Source organism: Epinephelus fuscoguttatus, linkage group LG17, assembly GCF_011397635.1.
Source record: "Epinephelus fuscoguttatus linkage group LG17, E.fuscoguttatus.final_Chr_v1".
Taxonomy (NCBI): domain Eukaryota; kingdom Metazoa; phylum Chordata; class Actinopteri; order Perciformes; family Serranidae; genus Epinephelus; species Epinephelus fuscoguttatus.
This window is the reverse complement of record NC_064768.1, coordinates 16642503-16664794: the sequence shown is the minus strand read 5'-3', so window position 1 is coordinate 16664794 and position 22292 is coordinate 16642503. Positions and strand designations below refer to the sequence as shown.

At 41.7% G+C, this 22292-nt stretch overlaps 1 protein-coding gene across 2 annotated transcripts in view; it reads right to left on the bottom strand.

Annotated features, from left to right (window-relative positions):
- Nucleotides 1-22292, bottom strand: part of LOC125904788 (ephrin type-A receptor 7-like) — a 214877-nt gene that overhangs the window by 16513 nt on the left and 176072 nt on the right. The window contains exons 8-11 of one of the 2 annotated variants that reach the window (XM_049602421.1): nt 20794-20902; nt 11990-12118; nt 7979-8034; nt 1874-1999 (exon numbers count right to left, since the gene is read on the bottom strand). In XM_049602421.1, coding sequence (XP_049458378.1) covers nt 1874-1999; nt 7979-8034; nt 11990-12118; nt 20794-20902 — 420 coding nt within the window. The remainder of the gene's footprint in view (nt 1-1873; nt 2000-7978; nt 8035-11989; nt 12119-20793; nt 20903-22292) is intronic. The other variant, XM_049602422.1, reaches the window with a different exon arrangement.

Genomic DNA, 22292 nt, shown 5'->3' with positions numbered 1-22292 from the left:
AGGGGGAAACAGGTCAGATTCAGATGGAGAAATACCAACTCATTGTGGAGGAAGAGAGATGACGCAAATGAACAGACACTATTGAGGGAGAGAGAGACATGAAATACAAAGGGATCAAAGAGAGATCAAAGATGGAGTAGGGTGCAGGTGAAACAGTGGAACATCAAGTGCAGACGAGGCAAACAGTGGAGCTCGATTTTGGCAGATCAGTAAGTTGCCAGACTGATTGAACTGGTTTCTCCAATTTGTCTCAAGGCAGGTTGAAGGAAAGTGCAAAAAATAACTCGAGTTGCCTCAAGATTACTGCAGCTGTTGATAGTCCCTGCTCTGCCGTCTGTCTTTGCCTTATCTTTCTTAGATTTCACAATAGAAATGGTAAAAAATAATTTTGCTTCTGTTACCATTTTGGACAATTTAAACTCAATTGCATCATTCCCACTGTGCCATACACTCCATACTTATTATATTCTTCTATACCCAATGTGGTGCTCATATCCTGCTGTAAATTTAAAGGGGCACTCCGCTGGTTTTACACATGAAGATCATTTTACTTGCTACTCATCCTGTAAAAACAGATGTGAAATGGCTGCTATGGTTCTGAAGAGAGCTTTCTAAAGCCTGAAAAAACAACCCTGACGACGGCCTTGAGACAGCTTGTGCAATTAATTTTGGATGTGGGGTTTGAAAGACATGGGCATTTACTACAGAAGCAGGGTGTAACAAAAGATGCTTTCGCATTCTGGGAAATGTAGAGTCCAGTGTATTAGGAGCTTGACCCATACTTAAGACTAAGATCCCCTTTACACCTTGCAATAAAATCTGTTTGGGTGTATGGTTTGCAAACAGATAGTGCTTGACCACATGAAAGGACTGGTGTAAAGAGATGTCGTATGCTGTAAAGCCCTCTGAGGCAAATTGTGATTTGTGATATTGGGCTTTATAAATAAAACTGAAAATGCATTGAGGACAGTTTGTGATCAATTGGCCAAACTGTCACCAGAGGAGGTTGAACACAAGCGTAAATGTAACTACACTGTCAATCCACATACAACAACTACGTAGGCGGAAATACATAATCTCGCGGTAGCAGGGACTCGCTCTAACCTGACGCTGAAGCTGCGGGATGCACGATGGTCTCTCTGTCATCTGATGCTAACAGTACTGCCATGTCTCCGCCATCTGTAATATATTCTTCCTGTAAGTTGCTGTCTTTACAATCAGGTAGGCTTGTTTCATCCTTGTGAACCTCGCTGTTGCCTTGTAAACCTCCCTGACTGGCTCTGACGTATTTAACAAAGAAAACTGTAGAGAAGCTAAGATTTTTCAAAAGATATTGGTTTTATTTTTATGCCAATATTGACTCTGAAAATGCAGACAATAGCATAAAGTTCAACCTATGTTTTTTTCCCAATAAAAAAAAAATATTTTGTTTTATTCTTATCGTAATAGTTGTTGGCAGGGACTCATTTGGACTGCTGCGGGTTGCGAGGGTTTACTTTGCAGGACTGAGTCAAGATGAGACCAAGTGTCTGCTTTCAATTTTGTCTGATGAAAGTATATTCGTGAAACTTGGCAATTCAAATAACAACTGAGCTTTTTATGAAGCAGGGGCTGTGCAAATGGTCTAGAATGGCTACTACACAGGGTGATTGGATCTCAAATGGGTCTCAGTGTGGACACTGGAGACACATACTGTATTAATTAGATACTGTAACCAGGTTAATATCTAGGTACAATCTGGATACGAGACACATTTTAATGCAAGGTGTAAAAGGGGGTCTAAAACTTAATACTTCAATACTAAATACTTGCTGAAGTAGCCCTTTAAAAACAGGAACAATTCTGTATTTTTTTCCGTGCACACTTTACGTACCTGTGTGCACAATTCTCTCTATCTTGATACTTGAGTTGTCCAGCTCCTTGGCGAAGGCGTGCACAGCCTGCAGGAGGTCCTCACAAGTCTCTGGGTCAATGTAGGTCCTCCGTGTTGGGATCTTAACTGAACACACAAACACACAATATAAGACCTCAAAAAAAAAAAAGTTAATTCAGAAGTGTAGCAGTGAGGAAAGACTTTCCCCGGTCCATCAAATCAAAAGGACAGCAATAGAAAGTGTATGGCCCACATGCTTGTCTGCACAAAGAAACACATTAAAAGATAGAAGTCTGCAGTCCCAGCAGCAAAAATGTCCAGATGAGGCACAAAACAGATAAAAGAAGCCACTCTCAGATTGACATACCATTAAACTGCGTATAAGCAAGTAAATAGAGATAGCTGGTCAACTGTTCTGGTAGCATAAAGAGAGTCTGCTGCCCTGGCGGTACCTCTCTCTCAACACAAAGCAAAATATTTCTCATGTCTGCATCGCTTTGTGCTCCATTGAGACTACAGTCAGTGGAGAAATTGGTATTTCTGCCTCCTCCAACAAAGAGTTCCTCTCTGTATGATTGTTGAACATTAGACCAAAATGTTGTGTCTGGGAAGAAGCCCTTGCTCTCTGATCTGAAGACTGAAATCAATACCTCAGTTTTACTGTTGATGTCTGAGATAGCTGGAACATTTTCTACTATCAAACCCCACTATAACTGTAGGCCGACTTTCAACATCTCAGATTGGCGTTTTAAGACAATTATTTGTGGTTGTACTAACCAAATATAACACAAAATTGAATATACTTTAATAACAGCTGATTTTTTCACACTGCTTTTTTTCCATTAAAAGATGCTTCCGTTTATGTATTCATAACTTGTCTAATTCTCTGTTTTTGTTTGTTTTGACCTTGCGAACTCCAGAGGCAGGGAGAAAAACCAAGATCAAAGGCCCCGAGCACTCAAATCTGACTTTGGGTTTCCTCCGCATGGCTTTAGTGAGATCACAGCGCTCTTCCACGAGGCTTTTTGTCTTTTCTGCTTGCTTCAAAATGTTATCTCGCCAACACACACACACACATATGCAAAATAACAGACACACACAAACACAATATAATCTTCAGGCAGAAATTGGGACAGGGCATAATAGACAGTGAAATGCTGAGGCAGAGGAACCTTAAAGTGGCAGGGTGCTTGTAGTTGGCTTGCTGCTTTGTTGTTAGTTTTAGAGTTTGGGGTTACTGGTACTTCCCAAAAATTATGACAGCTTAGGTGACAGCACAGGTACGTCTGCAAAAAAAAATCTCCCAAAATAACATGTCTCTGTGTCCTCTATCCCTAATGTGACATTTGATAAATAGCCTAGTTAGTATAAAAGTGACATGTTGTGGGCTAAATAACTTGCTAACAACGACAAGGGTTTAATATCAGTAAAAATAGCAACACGCTGGCCTAAATTAAATGACTTACTGCCATTTCACTGTTGGAGACAAATGTCCAATGTTGGAATTAAGTCATGAGAGTTTTACTCAGTTGGTACACACTCCTGTGATCTTAATTGTTTGGTGTAAGGTGGTCATAAAACTCACTCTGAGCTGTCCTAAGTCATCCTTTCTTATCTTGCCGTCCCAACAAAATCAAACATGTTTAATATTATCATGCATTTTTTAGTGTTGGCTTAAAACTGAGCATAGCATTAGTTTAGGCAGGACACAATGTCAACGTCAGCTCACATCGCACCTACATCAGCTGATCTCAAACAGCCAATCAAGTGATGGAGCAGCTGATTAATGAAAGTGAGTCAGTTGATAGATCACATGATTCCTTTCTATGCAACTATTGGCAAATCTCATTCAGGGCGCCCTTTTTAACTTGCTCTGGCCTGCCTACTGTTGCTGCTTCCTCTGCAAGCTGCTTAGCAACCTGCCTCCACCCCAGCTCCTCCTTTCTATGCTGACTGACTTATCAATGTCATTTCTGTTTGTCATTGATGCTGCTCTGTTCTGTTCCCGGAGGGTCTTTGCTGCTGCTCCCCCCTGCCTTAGGCTTTCCATGTAGGCGCATGGAAGGGCAGGGAGGGTTGCCTCTCAGGTTTTCATCATTTGCACGTGGAAGGGCAGAGAGGTGTGCTCTCTCTGCCTTATGCTTTCCACGTAGAAGCATGGAAGAGGCTTTCTATGTAGGCCCAAGAAAAGACAGAGGGGCCCTAGAACGGAGCCATACCGCCAAATATAATCCTGCAAATGAAAATAAAGTTTTCTTTGTGTAAAAGGAGAAAAACAAGAGCAGCAGCATTTTTTTAGCCTGTATCTGATCCACCAACCGGCACTTATTTTGTGAAATGGTTTGCCTCTCATTCCCACAGTCTCCTCCTACAGAAACAGTGCAGCTACCAAATGGAGGTTGGCAGTGAGTGGAAAAAAAATAAAGTTTGTATGCAAATACAGTTCATCTTTATGGATTATATTGATGCCGACTTGACAAGGAAAATGTTTTGCAGACAAGTGTGGCATTGTTAAATATCATATTTCTTAAAGGGAGTTAGGTGAAATATTTTCCACCCAGTGCATGATGGGAATGATCCCAAAAGGAACCTAGTTATAATCTTGCAAATAGTGACCCTGCCAGATCCCCAGTCTTTGTAAAATCTTATAGTGTGTGACTAAAAGGACACATTGTCTTTAGATGTGAGTGGGTGTCAGACTTTCAGAGTCTTCTAGTACACGTTAGGCATTGTAGTATAATTCCAAATAGATGAATTCATATTCCCTATCCACTCTTAAAAGAAAAAGGTTGTTATTAACTCACTAATGAGACAAAACAATTGGAAATTTCAGGTGACATTTAAACTGTGAGTGATATTGACCCCGACTGTTCGACTGTACACAACCAAACAAAAGCACTTTCTCAATGAGCCTCTTGTTTTCTTTATCAACTGCCAATGGTATTTACCAAACACTAACAAGTGGCAAATAAACTAGCCAGCAGATAGCCAATAATCATTAACCAGTGGACTATAGTTCTCAATTAGTCGACCTTTGACCCTGGTTACTACACGTTAAGGCTAATCTTCCAGGAAAAGGCATGGTAGTTTTCCCAAATGCCGGTGCTGAGGCTCCGAGATGTGATTACAGCTCTAGATCGACTGGAGGGACCCTATACTGGCTGCCTCATAACGGCTTATTGATCCAACACAAACACACTCACAGATATGTTTGTGTACAGACACACACACATACACACTCATCGACAAATAAAGCCAAAAGTCCAATTATGAAGCAAATGAAACCTTTTCTATTCAAGGCCAGAAGTGAGTGGAGGATCGAAGAGTCTTTTCTGTCAAATAGGGTTTTCAAACACACTCTTGTATCTAACAGCCAGCTGTGCAGTACACACACACACACACACACACACACACACAGAAGGGGGTGCTCACATGCCTCATAAAATGAACAATATCAGCTGAAAATGACTGCAGACACTCAGAAACACGTATGACACACACAGGTGCACGCTTCATTGGCTCTGTGGCTGATTAGTTTCAGGGTTAACTGTGTCAATGCCAGGAGCGATTGAGGGGAAACTGAAGCATGTTCACACTCGGCTGCATAATCTTCAGTGGACCATGGAGTGAGCATGCCCAGCCCCAAATATTTTCATTCTAAACAAAAGGCCGCAAAATCCATTGCGCTTTTCTATCTCTCTCCATTGCTTCCCCAGACATCCTCTCTTTTCGTCACTCTCTTACATAGAATCAAACTCAGGATGATATCTAAAAACTGGAGAGTGCAGATGATCCGTTCCCCCATCCTTCCCATTGCATGTTTCTAGGTCACACACTCCGACATAAAACTAATGTTCTGAGCAGTGTCACTTATGATGAGTCTTTTTCCGTCTCCGCCAACTCACCTCTTCATACTCCAACTCTCTTCCCTCTTATTGCGCCCTTCACTCCTTCCTTCCTCCTCTACTTTATTACTCGCACACTCATTTATTCACTCATTCTCTCTTCCCCTGTCCGTCTGTGTTAATATATGGTCGAGGAATGTGTTTTTAAGAGTCTAGCGGGCGAACAGATGGGAGGAGAAAAATTTTTAAATCAGGCTTACATGACACTCTCACACAGTCCACATCAGACCTGCAGTGCCATGAGAGGATGTTGTACCGAGTCCACAGTCACGGAACAGGAAGTGGACTCAAGAGAGTGTGTGTGTTGGATGAAGAGAACAAAAACGTGTCTTTGTGCCTATTTATGTGAGTGTCCGTGTTCTACAAAAAAAAAAAAAAAAAAAGATGTGTGTGTTTGAAGAGTGGGCCAAAAGTGTGTGTTTGTGTGTTTCTGTGTGTATTGCGTGCTTGTCAGCTGTTGGCATGTCTTTGTTTGGGCAGATTTAATTCCTAGCCGCATGGCTTCGGCTCATTATTCATCAGGCATAGTGCTCCAAACCTCTCCAGAGGGCTCAGCATGCTGGGAGATTAAACAACGCAAATGAGCACGCACACACGGGTACCCACGCACACACTGCATTTACACACACACACACACACAAAAGGAAACTCTAAAATCGCACGTACATCCACCACATTAGCAAAGCACTGGCACACACTCATACACACAAACAGGAAGAGATATGTCAAACTACTTCCATTCTGTCACTGTCAAACAAAAAAAGCCCACTGAGAGTTTTGTGAGTGGAGTTTTTAAAAAAAGAAGCAGCATTTACGACCTTGTACAACATATACAACAACAACATTTAATATCTGTTCTGGAGGCGCAACCTAAGCTGCTGCCCGCCTTGTTCTGGAGCTTTTACCCTCTTTCTCCTTCTCCCCTCCCCCTGTCTCCAGCTCTTTATCTTCCCCCTCCTCCTGATCTCAATCTCTCTCCATCAAACTCAGCCGCACACACCACCTAATGGAGTGTGTCAGTGTGTTCAGAGTTGGCTAAGCATGCACTCAGAATTAAGAATTAATGCCGTGGCACTACTTAATGCCTCAAAAGTCATGTGTAATACACGCGCGTACATTCCGGCACATAGAATAGCAAAGACAAAGAATTTATTGACGGACTCCTCAACATATCATCAGAGTTTGAACATAAAAATTCACAGCTGCAGTCTGGGTAAAGAATTAATTTGTGTAATGACTTCCGTCATGCCACCAAAATGTGTGCAGCCACCCAGCCAAATTTGAATGAGTAAAATAATGGTCAAGTATGAGTTTTAAAATCGTGAAAAAAATGAGCAGACGCTGAGGGTGTGTCCACTAAAGGAGCTGAAACAAAGATCTAGCTACTGCAAAGTGATGGACTCTAAGTAGCAGATAACGTGGAATTTATACTTCTGTGTCGAATAGATGCTGTACCTACGCCGTAGGCTCTGCGTCGACGTAGAGCCTAAGCCTTAGCCTGACGTGCACCTCCCCAGAAATGTATCTATGCGTCGCCTCCACGAAAATAGCATCTTAAGTCTTGTGTGAGATTTATTGTATGGGAATTTATACTTCAGGATTTATCCTGGCTTCATATGAGCAGAGAAAATCTCCGCTCGTTGCTAGGCTAATTTTTACAATGCAAAATGCCATAGGCTTATGCTAATAACATTAGCATGACATATTTGTTTGGAAAACATGTTTAGTGTATGACAGTTGTTTTGTCAGTGAACCTTGTGAGTTGGAGAGAGGAATGGAGACGAATCTTGTAACTTTACCTTTGTTAAATGTTGTTGTGGTCCCTGGTTTTATATGAGAAGAGGAAAAGTCCGCTAGCCAATTTGTGTACTTGTGTTTGAGATTGTCTCTATTAAGCCACGTTTAATGTATGCTTTAGGTGTGGTTGAATCAACTAAACTTTACAGCACTTCACAGAAACCTCCGCTGCCAACTAGTGGTTTGGAGGTGCAACTCACCACTGTACAACTATAAATGCTCTCCATGGCGTAGACCACGTGCATAAATCCCCCTTAACTCAGCAGCATGAAGCACACACACCCCACAAGCTGAACAACGAGCCACACAGCTGCCGACTCTCACCAGCAGCTAACACAGTTTTGCTTTTCCTGCAGATTAATACACAAACATCTGTAATATTTAATTGACGACTGTCACTTACACTGGAAGTAAAGTTCCTCATCTCCTTCCTGTGAAGCTTTGCTGTAGCCGCATTGTCTGAAAAGAGAAACAAAGAAAGGCATCAGACAGTTGATTTATCCCACCGACACAAACAAATACAAGCATCAGACGCTGTTTATCTGGCAACGTAATAGATTACATGGAATGTGCAAAAACTGTGAGATGAGAGAAAGTGGAGACAAGAGTATCGACAGTGGAGATGGAGAGGATACGGAGAGGCATTCACAAAAAACCCTGATGCGACAGCACTGATGAGCCACAGAAAGATCTGAGGCTGAATAAGTGGAAATCCTGCCTGATTTGACTGAGCCAGTCACAGATACACTCAGATAGGCTGGGAATTGATACGCTATTGTTGTTTCACCCTGATGGAGTTTTTATGAAAAAGATGAACCCACACACACACACGCGCGCACACACACACATACACACACACACGCCTGCGTGCACACACATACACGGGCAACGGTACTTTCTACACGTATGTGCACACTGTTATCTCTCATCCCCTGCCACCATATGGGGTCTAAAGAGGAAAGAGCTCTCTATGATCTGACTGCTGACGGCTTTTCGGCTTAGAGGGGTAACTTGGCTCTTTACGCTCACGCACACACACACACACACAAACCACAAAAACACACACATACTGTAAGTGAGAGATTAACAAGTGATGAACAGACATTCTGGATGGCCAGCGCCGTGCTTACTTGGATTAGAGAGAGGGATGAAAAACAAGACAAGAGGGATACAGCCAAGGAACTGAAGAAAGTTTTGATGGTAATATCGACAACACATCAGAGGCTCTTGTAACAAACAGGGTGCTGATAAAACCCCAGATATTTATGGAAATATTGTGCTCCTCTTTGCATATACTGTTTGGTTCATGACATATTTGTAAATGTTTGTACATCTGCCAGCATCATAACAACAAGTTAACGTGGAACATTATTATTGTGTCTGGTCACCAGGTGTACAAGTAACGCACATGATTAAAAAAGTAGATTTTTTTAAGGAAAAAATGCTTGTTTCTTTTTAAAACTGTACTTCTGTTCTATACTCAAGAATATTTTTGAGCCTTTTCACTTCACTACATTTGCCATCTATACCTTAATTATCACTAGTCTGCTCTAAAAGCAGGGATTGAGTGTAGTGGGCGAAGAGAGCACGAAGAGCACTTCTACTGCAGATGCCAAGTTGCCAGCTGCCTGGAAGGAAAAAGGCACCGTCTGTCTTTTGACCATGATGTGATGATGATGGAGCAAAACCCAGAACAATAGGCAGTTTCCAAAGACAATCCCTAGCCACATCTGGCCACCCTTTTTGAACCAAAATCTTAACTACAATTGCTTCCTTTTTTTTTGCCTCTGTGGACCAGTGAATTTGCAGCTACAGTTTCCATCCATGTCTGTCCAGACTCATATGTAGTTATGACAGTTGACAGTGCTTTAAATGTTGCTGCAAAGAAGTTGCATATTCTAAAGCATGGATGCTTCACAAACATTTTCAACTCCACAGCACAGAAGATCAGCACAGTTTCAAGATTAGTGTCACCAAGTCAGTTATCTCGCCAAATGTCTCCCCTTCTGTGCCTGACATTGACTAATGGCCAGAAAAGTGTTTAATGCAGAACATTATGACGTCACAGTGAAGTTGACCTTTGACTTTTTTGATATAAAACATCACATTATAATTTTTTTGTCATAATTAGCATATGAATTCTTGAGTTATGGCCAAAAAACATATTTTGTGAGGTCGCAGTGACCTTTGACTACCAAAATCTAATCAGTTCATCCTGGAATTCAACCAGACATTTGTGCCGAATTTGAAGAAATTCCCTCAAGGCATCATTAAAATATTGCACTCATGAGAATGGGATAAACGGACAACCTGAAAACATAATGCCTCTGGCTATCGCTCGCACAGAGGCATAAAAAGACAACAGTTAAGTGATGAAGTGCATGCTGTGCCTCCTGAAAAACACAGAGATCTCTGCTTTTAAAAACTCCTCTTCTAACCTCCACAAGCACATTGAAGTAAGTTGCAAATACTGTACGTGAAAATGCAGTTAGCAAGCTAACATTAGCTATGTTAATGTTTCATATTTAATGTTAAGTTTTGATGTTATGATAAAGCTCAAGGTATAGAGTGGAAGAGATGGAGAGAGAGAGTGGGAGGTTGTTCATATAGGGCTATAAAGTCTACAGACTTTCTCCTTATTTGTTAAATTGGCCTGCTCATCAAAACAAGTGCTGTTTAAACATTGTTCTGCATTTGCCCACACACTCTGCAGAATATTAAAATGGAAAGTAGCTTGTACTGTGAGTAATTTACTAACCAGGTATTTTTTAAATTTTACTCAAGTCAGTTTTATGGGACTAATTGTACTTTTAATTGCGTATAGATTTGCAGATATCTATCCCAAAATGCAGTCTGGCAATTGAGCTTTGATTGATGACACTGAGGTGCTCAGTCGGTATCTGGGAAAGTCAAGGAGTGAGATTGCCCATGCATGCGTCTACAGACCTGGACTTGTGTGTGTGTGTGTGTGTGTGTGTGTGTGTGTGTGTGTGTCTGAGTGAAATATAATATCTGCTCAGGGAGCCGTGCGTTAATATGAATGTCAGAGCACATCAGCACTTCACACAGAACAGGTGCACAGCTGAGAGGGAGTTCACAGAGAGCCTGATAGACTGTTTTAAGCATGTGTGTTCCTGTCTCTTTACGTGCATGCATGTGTGTGTGTGTGTATATGTATGTGCTTACGCGCACGTACGCGCAAATGCTTGCGTGCGTTTACGGGATTGTGGTTTCTTTTGTTGCATGCGAGTGTTTGCATGGGGAGATGTGATAGAGGGTGAGGCTGACACATCCCTCAGCCTGTGCAGCAGCAGGGTCTGAGACAAGGTCAGGACCCTGTCTGTCAAAACACACCAGCAGACACATGCAGCACAGATCCTCAGGGCAGGAGATACCAGACAGGGGAGAGGAGACAAGAATGAATAGATAAAGGAGCACAGCGGAAAAGGGAGCGAGGGGGGTGGGGAGGGTGTGTGGGGCAGGAGGGTACCAGGGGAAACAAGATGCAAGAGACCAAAGGGGGGGTAGAAGAGGTAAGGGAGCAAATGGTTAACATGACAAGAGAATAAGGGCAAAGCAGGGCAAAAATCAGTGAGACAAAATGCGAGGAAGTCGGGAGACGGAGAGGCAGAGGAAGTGACAAGAAAATATGAGGTTACGGATAAGAGGATAATTGGGCAGAAGAGTATGCAAGGAAGGAGAAAAAGTTGAAGAGGCACACAGAATAGCCCATAAAGTACACGGTTAGGGGGCAGAGGCAGAAGCAAGGAGAGAAAGAAGGGAAAGAACTGATGCTAGAAATTAAGGAAGGAAGGCAGGGGTGGAAAACTGCGGTTAGGGCACAGCACGATGAGTTGACGGAATGAAGCCAAACAGCAAGCAGGGGTGCAGAAATATAAAATTTAAAGGGACAAGTTAAGTGATATAAAGAAAGTGAGGAGACAAGGAGGTGACTAAGCCTTGGAGCAAGAAATAAGGGGAAAAAAAATAAATAAATTGGCTGTTGCATGACGTGATTCCATTTCCATTACTTCTTTTGAAATGTCACAGATGTGACAAAAATGAAATAGCTGATGCAAAGTAGTTCTTTTTGGAGGGTGGCTTCTTTTTTGGGTATGAATTCAACGGTAACAGTCTCCATCACATTTTCAAGTTCATTTCATATTGTAGTAGACCGCAGTACTGAGGATATAGTATATGGAATTGGGCCAAACAGCTTGGCAAGAAAAAAAAAAAGGGGGAAGAAAAAGAAGAAACGGTTTTGGCTTATTATCATTCTCTGGGTGTGAGGAAAGCTAAAAGAAGCATAGAGGTAGAGAAGAGATGGCAGGACGACTGGGAGGAAATGAAAAGAGGAGGAAAAAAGTAGGGGAAAAAGAGGAGGGAAGAGGGGAGTGCAGACATGCCAGTGTACCTGGGCATCAGCTGTGTGAAGGGAGGAAGAGGAGAAAGAAGAGGAGGAGGAGGAGGAAGAGTGGAGAAGGAGGTCGAGAGCAGCACCACGCTAGCAGGAGTTACATTGGAGGAGCTCGAGCAGACGCTGCTGGGAAAAAGACAAGGGAGGGGAGGGGGGGGAGTGCCAACGTCAATTCTGGCTCTTCTCATTACTTTAGTCAACACAACTTTGGATTGATGAATAGACTCCTTTCTCCCAAATCTAATAACTAACCACTGGATTATGGCGAATGCTGCCAAGAGAACATGCAAAAATGATCAAGTATTCATGGATCACCAATACTTTGAAAACATATATTCTCTATTTTGAAAATAAATCCTGCAGTTCTTTAATCCTTCGCAAAAACTGGTTCCAATTTTCTGCTTTTGACTTGAATTCTGGACCAATTTTGAAATGTTAACACTTCTAAAGAACCAGATGGCAGAAAGAAACGTGTGGATGCCAAAACACTGAAGATTTGGGCCAAATTCTGTCACTGTCAGCTCAGCCTCATCAAATGTTAATGTTGGCAAGAACTGCCATCTTAGTTTAAATCTTTCTCCTTCAGAGATTTGTTGAGCATGGAGCAAAATGCATTTCATTTTGAATGCATCACTGTAATTAATGGAAAGGGTAGATTTGCCCAGCGTAAGTTATCTTCTTTTCAACTGTCTGCATAGCAATATTAAACTTAAAGAATAAGAAAAGTCATATTCTATATTTTCTTTAGCATCAACAGAACCCATAAAAAGACCAAAACACTAGACTTTGCTACTTCCCTATTGTCTGTGTGAGGCACTCAAATAAATATTTTCAATCTTTAAAAAGACTAAAAAAAGCCCTGCTGTGTCCTGTTGCCGATTTGGTGCCCTTTAGTGTGTATTTACAGCAGCAAAGTGGTGTAGTATGGGACTGACTCAAAATTAACTACAGCATGTTAATTGTAATGAACAAAACATGTCACCCATTGCAACCTTGTCACTCATATGTGTGTTTTGAATTATTATCATGGACAGGAGGAGCACTTCATTGCTGGTTTTGGTCTTTCCAAGGGTTTCGTCAATAAGAAAAATATAGAATACATTGGAAATCCATGTCCCCTTTAACATTATAACTTGGAGAAAGGAAATGTGTTATTATTTAAATAAGGAAAGGACAATAGTTATAAACAATAGGCACTGTTTAACTAAAGTTTATTTTCTGTGCCCTCAGTTTGCTTTTGAGCGGGTATGTTTGCTCAACAAAATGCTCTGTGCTTTGTCTCATAGTGGCGCTTCACATTGCTGCTTTTAATAATCGCCATGGTCTCTGAACCATAATGGGACATACTGAGTTTGAACTGTCCGTGAGAAGAATGGACATCAAAAGTCTGTCCATTCTTGATTAAACGCTTCTGCTTCTCTGTCTTTAGAACACGTCATGTAAAATTACTTTCGCCTGAATCTCTTATTTCTCAAACTGTCGTCTTTCATCTGGTCTCTCCTGTGTCATGTATGTCTCACTCAATCGAGTCCCAACGCTTACTGGAATGCACAGATTTGATTGGCTATTTAGCATCACGCGAGATGATTTAATGCATTCAACTGGGCTGTGAGTTTCCTGGTTGCTAAAACAGTGCTACAAATGCTGCGAAAGTAAATATAGAAACATTCCGTCAAAATTCAATAACTTTAAATAAAGTATTGGTTACAGGTTGGGGTCCGGTTAGGATAGCGTCCAGGTCCTGACCCAGGGGAAAGAGCGGATGACTGGTTAGCAGCAGGGACATATTTTGGTCATGTTGCTAACACGGGGGCTGGTGACCCCCCTAGTATGGTATACTAGGGGGGTCACCCCTAGTATACCATACTAGGGGGGTCACCAGCCTAGTATGGTATACTGGCCATAGAGAAAATTAAACCAACCCAAGAAAATTACAGTCTGTAAGAACATAAAATCCCTGACTTATGAATGGGTATCTGAATTTGAAGGTAGGCTGGATGATAATGCCAGAATTGCCACTAGCCACAGTCTACTTTATGAGATGTAAAAGTGCTTAAGCTCATAATGAGTGACTAGCAAAAAACAATTGATTTGTCTATGAATCCTGACAGGTGTTATTGAGCTGAATTTTATTCTTTTATGGCTGTTGGGAGAAGTTTCCCCTTGGTGGCTTTGAGCCAGATCTCCCCAGAAAGGTCTTTCTGATAGAAAGCCCTGAAGCTTAACTTATCCCATGTGCTGTCTGAGAGTTAGTGGAGTCAATCTGAAGTAAAATTTACTGCACCTAATCAGTTACAATTATACACAAATTTTATGTGTTGTTTCTATCTTTATGTTCAAAAGCAAAAAGAGAAAGAGGTGGCAGCTTCTAATGTAACAGATCATGTTAAATGGGCATATGATATTGATCGCAGGCTCCTGAATTGAATAAAATTGAACTTGTGTTGTGGCAGACTTTGTGATAGCAGCAAATATACTGTGATATCATTGCCTAAAGAATTGATATAATATTGTATCATGATAACGCTAGTGATTTACACTCATACTGAGGGTAAAAAACCTAACTCGGAACAACATTAGGGAAATAAATGAAGAAGCAGCAACCATATGAGGCATAGATTTTTCTTAAATGGCATTGCTGTAATAGTAGTGATGATTGTTTTAAAAAAAAAGATATCATGCTTTGGGCTGACAGAATTAGCTGTAACCTCATCTACTTATACACTATGCATCTCAATGGCAAATTCAGATTTTTGCTCATTTTCAAGTACAAGCACAAGCTCACTCACTCATGTTTTCGGGAAAGAACATTAAGCAGAAAAAGGAACGGATGCCATGTAAATGAAGCCTATTCACTGCCTCTCTGTACCTGAATTCTCCTCTAAAATAAAGTGCAGTTATGGAAATAATATGTATAATAGGTGAGACAGCAGGAATAGAATCTTGGCTGACAGGTGAAAGTGAAGCAGAGAGGAATTAGGCCAGTGGAAAGCTACTATGTAGGGCAAAATACATGGAGAATAGGGGAATTTCATAAAGCCAATTTCACTTTTATCTATCATACTTTTCATCCATTAGTATGACTCTGGTTTATGAAATTCACTTTGACACCTTTGTTTTCCTCCATTGAAAGAAGCTGCTCCTTGAGAATCAACATTAGAGTGATCCCTGCTGATTACATAACCTTCCCCCATTTTCTTGCACAAATTGAATGCCAGCCAAATATAGTTTTAGGTTTGGGTTAAGGATCAATATCAGCTCCATACTTACAGATAAAGTAATAATTTATTCATTTGTGACTATACTAAATGGCAACACATTTTCAAAACTGATGCAGAGCCCTTTGGAAAGACAGCTCTCACATAAAAAATGGAAGATGTCTGTGTCTGCTTGTGGGGGGGCTCTCTAAAACATGAAAGCACTGATCTGTACTAGACATGCAGGAAACTACACCACAGCGCTCAAGACCTTTCCTCTCGGCCTGCCCGTCTCTCCCTCGTCTCATTTTTCTCCCCTCGTATCCCACTTTTTTTTCCCGCTGTGTCGCCAAGAGTCAATGGCCCTATGAAACGACCCTCTGCTTTACTTCCCGCTTCCTCCTTTCTTCTTGATCTCCTCTCCATCTCCTGCTGCTGATAACTTCTCACACACTTGTAAGACACAGACGTACACACTCGCTCAATCACAAGAGACACGTGCACGCTGGTGTGGCCACTGAAGGGTAAACAATCCCCGCACTGACCAGTCAAGCCTGGGCTTCCTGGAGAATGTTTGGGTGATGCCCTGGAACTCTGGCTCTATCAAAGTCTGTCAGGCACCAATGGACTGTGTGTGTGTGTGTGTGTGTGTGTGTGTGTGTGTGCGCGTGCGCGCGCGTGTGTGTGATGGGATGAGGTGTCACAAGAGGGTATGGAAAATTTCTCGTTGTTCCATTATAATTTTCCTCCATTTTTATTCCCCACATCATTCTTTACCTTCTAAATACAAAAAACTCTCTGCTACTGAAGGAAAGAGTGGAAAAGTAGTTGCTGACTGATTTGGTTATCTGACCAAAGTGCTGCATTTATAATCACGGAGGCAGATTAACAGCGTGTGGATAATTATTCTAGTAAAAGACAGACATTTTTATTTCCAGTTCCCATCACACAGGTGTCTGGTGTTGTTCTGAGCTGCAGTGATGGAATCAGAGTGTAAAATCAGCCACACTGTCAGCCATCACTCGGGGGATATAAAAAACTTTGCAAAATTAAAATGCAGCCATAATCATTACTGTGTGTTTAGTGTCCTAAACGATTTCACAGTTTGTTAGACAGTCTGTTTTAAAACCGGAGTGTGAACAGAAAACCGGGAACAAAAAAAAGATTCAACTAAGCTATAAGAATATGTTTTCTTTTTACCTGTCACTCAAGACTTCAATCCATGTTGGGATATTTTTTATCCCCAGTTACCTGATTCGTCGGGGGTCGAGGTGTTGACAGGTTGTGATCTGATCCTCTGAAACCTGCTCCAGAGCAGATCAGCTATTCAGCGTAATACACTTTTCCCATTGCTAGTAGAGCAGAGTCCTGTGCACAGCTTTGCAGTAGGTGAGATGCCTTCCTGTTTTTTTTTTTTCTACTGGTGTGTCACGTTCAATGTCACGATAAGCATCATGAAGCAGGTTAGTAAACAGCAGAAAGCAGCATGGAGGCCAGTGTAAATGTTACTTATTTCGTCTCTCTTTTCAAACTTGGTTCCAACTAATTTGGAACGACCTTTGAGCGCATCCAGCTTGGTGTTTAATCTCCATCATTGCCAATAAATACCCATCACTACTTCAGGGTAATTTGTCCTGGGTATGAATGCAGATTATACAAAAGCCAGATATTAGAGGGTGCTAGTGGGTTTTTTTGTCCAGTGGAATAGGCATTTAAGGTACTATGGGGATTTAGCCAGGTAAAAAGTGGGCTGGCTTCGAAGTACTGGAAACCAGCATTAACCCCAGTTAGCTAGAGTTGCTAGCCCCAAGTCCTGCCTTGTAGTCCAGACATCTGGAGCCAAATTATCCACAGAGGTCTCCTCCTTCTCTGAATGGACCAAATAATTAAAACTTGTAAAGACACTGACTAAAGCAGTTCCACGTAAACATCAGTGTTTCTCCGACACTCTCTGGTGGCCAGACACCAGGAGGAGCTGCTAGCTGAGCTGCTCTGATAACTTTAGACCCAGATGTCTGATTACTAAAATCCTTCAGCTCGTTAAAAGATAGTTAAAAACAACCAAAATCTAGAAAAGCGAAGATGACGAGACTTGAAACAGTAAAAAAGTAGTCGGCAGAAAATGTGTCAGTGTCCAGCTATCTTGCTGTCTGGCTGACGGACAGCGGTAAAGGAACAGCCTGGTAAAAGTCAGGACACTGTTATACCTCAGTAACTTTCATCTTATCCACTGTAACAGGTGTCAGACCCAAGAAAAAGACATAAAACCACCAAACAAGACAAGAAGTCAGTATAGATGCGCCAACTGAGAGGCAAATCTGATGAAAACATGGCTACTACATGGTACTTTTCTGAATCATGGACCAGCAAAAATACTGGAAAAAAAGAACAGTGGTGCATTCTGTCTATGACATACCCTTACATAGCAAACAACCGGTGAGTAAGCTGCTGGTGTGTTTTGGTCTTAAAAAGAGTCAGAGCCAACCTGCTGCTGACACGTACCTTACATCAAAAGTGAGACATCTGATTATGTGGGCTTCCATAAATGCAAACGCATGCCTCACATGTACACGGCCGCCTGTGTCTTTCATATGTGTGTGCACTGAGACTCATTTGCATGCCTCTGTGTGAGCAGGCAGATCGATGTAACTGAGTCCCCCCCAGCTGTGGCCAGGAGCTGGCTGTCTTTGCAAACAGGAGAGCATGGTAATTGAGGCATCAAGCCATTCCCTCTTTGTCTCTATGCAAAACATGAAGAGCAAGCTAATGGTCCAGCAGCGATGAACAATGGAGACCACTTGCAATGAATGCAGTGATGGAAATAAAGGAGAGAAAGATAGGCATTATTATTCATTACTTGGCTGTGCATGAGGGGATGACATTGCCTTTCCTCAAAGCAACAATGTGTTTAAATACTTATGTGTGTGTGTGTGTGTGTGTGTGTGTGTGTGTGTGTGTACAAATAGTAAGCACATTTTTTGTACATTCTGTGCACAGTATTTCTACTACAGGGCTGTTCCTGTCTCACGGCTGTGTCCTTCATGTGTGTACATCTATTCCCATATATTCCCTTCCACTGACAGCACCAGTTTGTATGGTGCTCCTGGTCGTGAATAGAGCCCATTTCTACACCTGGCTGACTCAATCATTGGGTTGTTTGTGTCTATCTTGATTTGGTTTGGTGGTCTCTATGCCGCAATTCCCTTTTAATACAAGTAGGCGTTCCCTTTGCTTTGCTTTGTCCGGATGAAAGGTAGCATGTATGTAGAGGAAAGTCCAAGAGAATGCGAACAAACTATGCAAACAAACACTTTCACGATGTATCTGAAAATCTCCCTCGACAGATATCAATTGAATGCCAGCCAAATGAAAAAAAACAAAAAAACAATGGTTTTCTGGCCATGTGTGTAACTGTGTGGGAGGAGATATGTGCCCCCTGCTTATGTGTTCTCATGTGCGATGGCGCGTATACTATACATTGTGTTAGAGTGTGTGTGTGTCTGTGTGGGCGTGTGTGAGGCGAGCTGGCAGAATGTAGAATTGGACAGGAGTCAAAGAGCAAAGTGGTTGGAACAGCGAGGAGAAATGCACCCCCCCCCCCCCCTTTTATCTGCTCAGCTGAATAAAACATGCAAGTATATGGTGAGATATACTCAGTGCAGTAAACAAGACTATAAAACATGTATTAAAGCACCCCAGATGACACAGACTGGCAGCGCTGAATTGAAACAAGACATTCATTAAGTGTCTGGTTGATTGACTGGTTGATTGCGTGTGACTCTCAGTTTAGGAGCATCATAAAACTCACAGACAAATTAAGTCATGTGATACTTGTCGCAAATAATAACAAAAGTAAAAACAAGGCTTTCTATTGTTACTAATTTTTGGTCTATATTGTCTTAAGTATCCTATCAGACCACTGCCTGCAAGGACTTGCAAGTTAGCCCCCAAAGGAGTCCAATAAAACGTATCTACAGTATTAACTTTAAATAGATTCTCCCCAAAATCGACACCCTAGTTCTCTTCTGTATTTCTACTGTAAAGCTATCAAACAACAAATTTAAAGGGACAGTTCATCCCAAAATCAAAAATACATATTTTTCCTCTTACCTGTAGCGCTACTTATCAATCTAGATTGTTTTGGTGTGAGCTGCTGAGTGTCGGAGATATCGGCTGTAGAGATGTCTGCCTTCTCTTGAATATAATGGAACTAGATGGCACCCACTGGAAGCATGCACCCACCCATGGACGAGAGGCTTGTGCTCATAACAGTGCGAGATTTAAACATCAATGACACCCTTGCCTGAACTGGGACATTAGTTAGCTCAGTGGTGCTAGGTGAACTAGCAGTAGATGCACGCTCCCTTCTGCGCAGTGATACAGTTGGCAGGTGTAGCTACGTATAAGAAAATAGTCCCTACATGAAACTCCTGTCTTTTTTTAAGCTCTGAACACCACAAGCCGAGTGCCATCTGGTTCCAATATACTGTAGAGAAGGCAGAGATCTCTACGGTTGATATCTCCAACACTCGACAACTCACACCCAAGCAATCTAGATTGATGAACAGCACTACAGGTGAGAGGAAACATATTTATTTTTTATTTTTGGGTGGACTGTCCCATTGAAATTGCAGGTGTGTATCTTTTAACTGTCCTACTTCTAACACAATGCTTGACCCAATTTTATGCTGGTCATTACATTTCATGCACTTGAGTATTAAAGTGGACTCAAACTGACCCAGTATTTGGGGCTAAGTGTACCAGACTGCCACTTCAAATTAAAAAAATGTAACAAAAAGCTTCTTAAACTGATTGCTGCAGTCTGGCTGGTCTCTTCACGCCACCACAAAACTCTCCAAACTGAAAGAAGCTTGATTTAATAAGACTGAGCAGTACGCCCACAGGTCACAGTCATAGATGTCATTGTAATTACCTGCAATTCCAACCATCTGCTTACAGGTGAAATACCTCAGTTGTCTGATCTTTTTAAGGTCTCTTTTTCAAAATGTGGTGAAAGAATAAATTATGACTGTCCACTCATATTGTAAAAAGCTCTCTTTGGTGGCCAGGCATATTATCGGTCTGAGTAAACCATGTGTCAGCTGTTATGCAAGTGCCATTGCTTTAACCTCTCTCTCATCTTCTTTGCTGTTTCACAATTCCTACTTCTCTATGTGAAAACTAATTAAATAGTAAAGAACTATGAACTCCGAGCCAAGAAAATGATCAAAGGAGGTTTTGACCCTGCCAACATTCCCCCCTCAACGCAGACAGCGCCATTATCGAGCTGACTTCTTTAGGTTGCATATTAAACGATGAGTGTAACTCGTTATCTTGTAATATCAGCCAATCTCCCTCCGCCACTGCATATTCCTTTCACACAGGGACTTCCTTCTGTCTCTGGATTACTGTAATCTGGATTATAACGGAATATCGTGTGACAGTTGACGGAGTATGTGATTGAGTGTTTGAACACATTTGCATGTCAGTGTGTGTTTGTGTAACACACAAAGGGTATTAAAATCTGAGAGTGACAGGATGAGCTATAGGAAGTATATAGTGGATTAATGCATGTTTTACATCTGTGAAGAGTCACATATATACCTCCTCCAGATGAGCAGCCCAACTCCCATAGAGAGCAGCATGATCAGGGCAGCCACAGACACGACGACGATGATCACCACCGGACTCTGTTCACTGGACGCCAGTGCCACTGGAAATGACAAAAAACACTTGTTAGACATTATAAACAAAAACACCTGATTTAGGTGTTATTAGTCCATTTAATGGCCATTATCTTTTAGCCTTATAAATATGGGTTAGCAGGGACCTGCCACATCTACCATTAGCTTTAAAAGCTGTTATCAACCCATTAAATGGCTGCTTGTTTATCCAAAATTGTGAAACAGGCACAGTTTTGTTGAGTTTCATTTTTCACTTTCATTAGGTTGAGGCCAGAGACTGTGTAGAATAATGGATGCAACTACCGTGACTTCACCCATGTGTTTGTGAAATCCCGTTTTGAATCCTTGAGTTCGGAATTTTGGCCGTCACCAACTAGGCTTTTTGGAGCCAGAAGTGACCATAGTTGGATGAGAGGGTGAAGCTGTGAATGACCGAGGGGTGGACCTGACTCACAGACTGTAGGGACTGCTTGCAAACAGCCTGTCACATATGTACATTTAGCTATAGCAACCAAAACCATCTCTTGTACCAAGTTTTAAACATGTCCATTTCATAAAGTTGAGCATTTCAACATGGGAAGTAACATGCTTCTGGAGCCTCAAGTGGTCATTTAAGAAACTGCGGTTTTTGGCACTTGGCTTCATTTTTTAGCCTTGAAGGTCACTGTTTGGTTTAGGTGCAAAACGCACAAGACAGAAATTTTCCTTGTAGGCTATCGGCCAGGAATCTATTAATTTTAACCCAAACCACCACTTTTTCCCTCTAACCTTAACCAATAAATCCCTTTCTGTTAGAAAGCCCTCTGGCAAACTTCCCCCCAGCTGCGCACAAAAACAATATAATAATACGTCAGTTAAAACAAACGTCTTCAGTCAAAATAAGTCAATGCAGACAACTGGTTTCACACAGGGCATAAACCCCATTCTCCTATGTTAAAGTCCTGTGCTTGTTTGACCCATGAACAAGCCCTTACACCTACCTGATCTGTGGACCTTCTCCCTCTTTATACTACATCACCTGACTTCTTCCTTTGCTCCTGTCATAATTATTGCAGTTACGAGAGTCCATTTCACATGGCCTGTTAATGGCCTTCTTATTAGGTGTGGCAGGCCCTTTCTAACCCAAATCTTTGACACTTTTAACCACTGATAACACACCTTACTGAACTGGGTGTGCAACAGTTAGCTGGACAAAGAACTGCACACTCCTCATCATATCAAAAACACACTTTTTAACACACCAGCATGCAGTGAGTCAATTACTGTGTATTAGGTGTGAACATGAGCAGGTGATAAGGACAAATAATAATGCAATGACCTTCAGGGCTGAATTAATTTCATAGGCAGTTGATTAGAGCACAGGGTAAACTGACGTTGTCCTTTTTCAGAAAGCCACGACCTCCACTCCACTCGACCTAC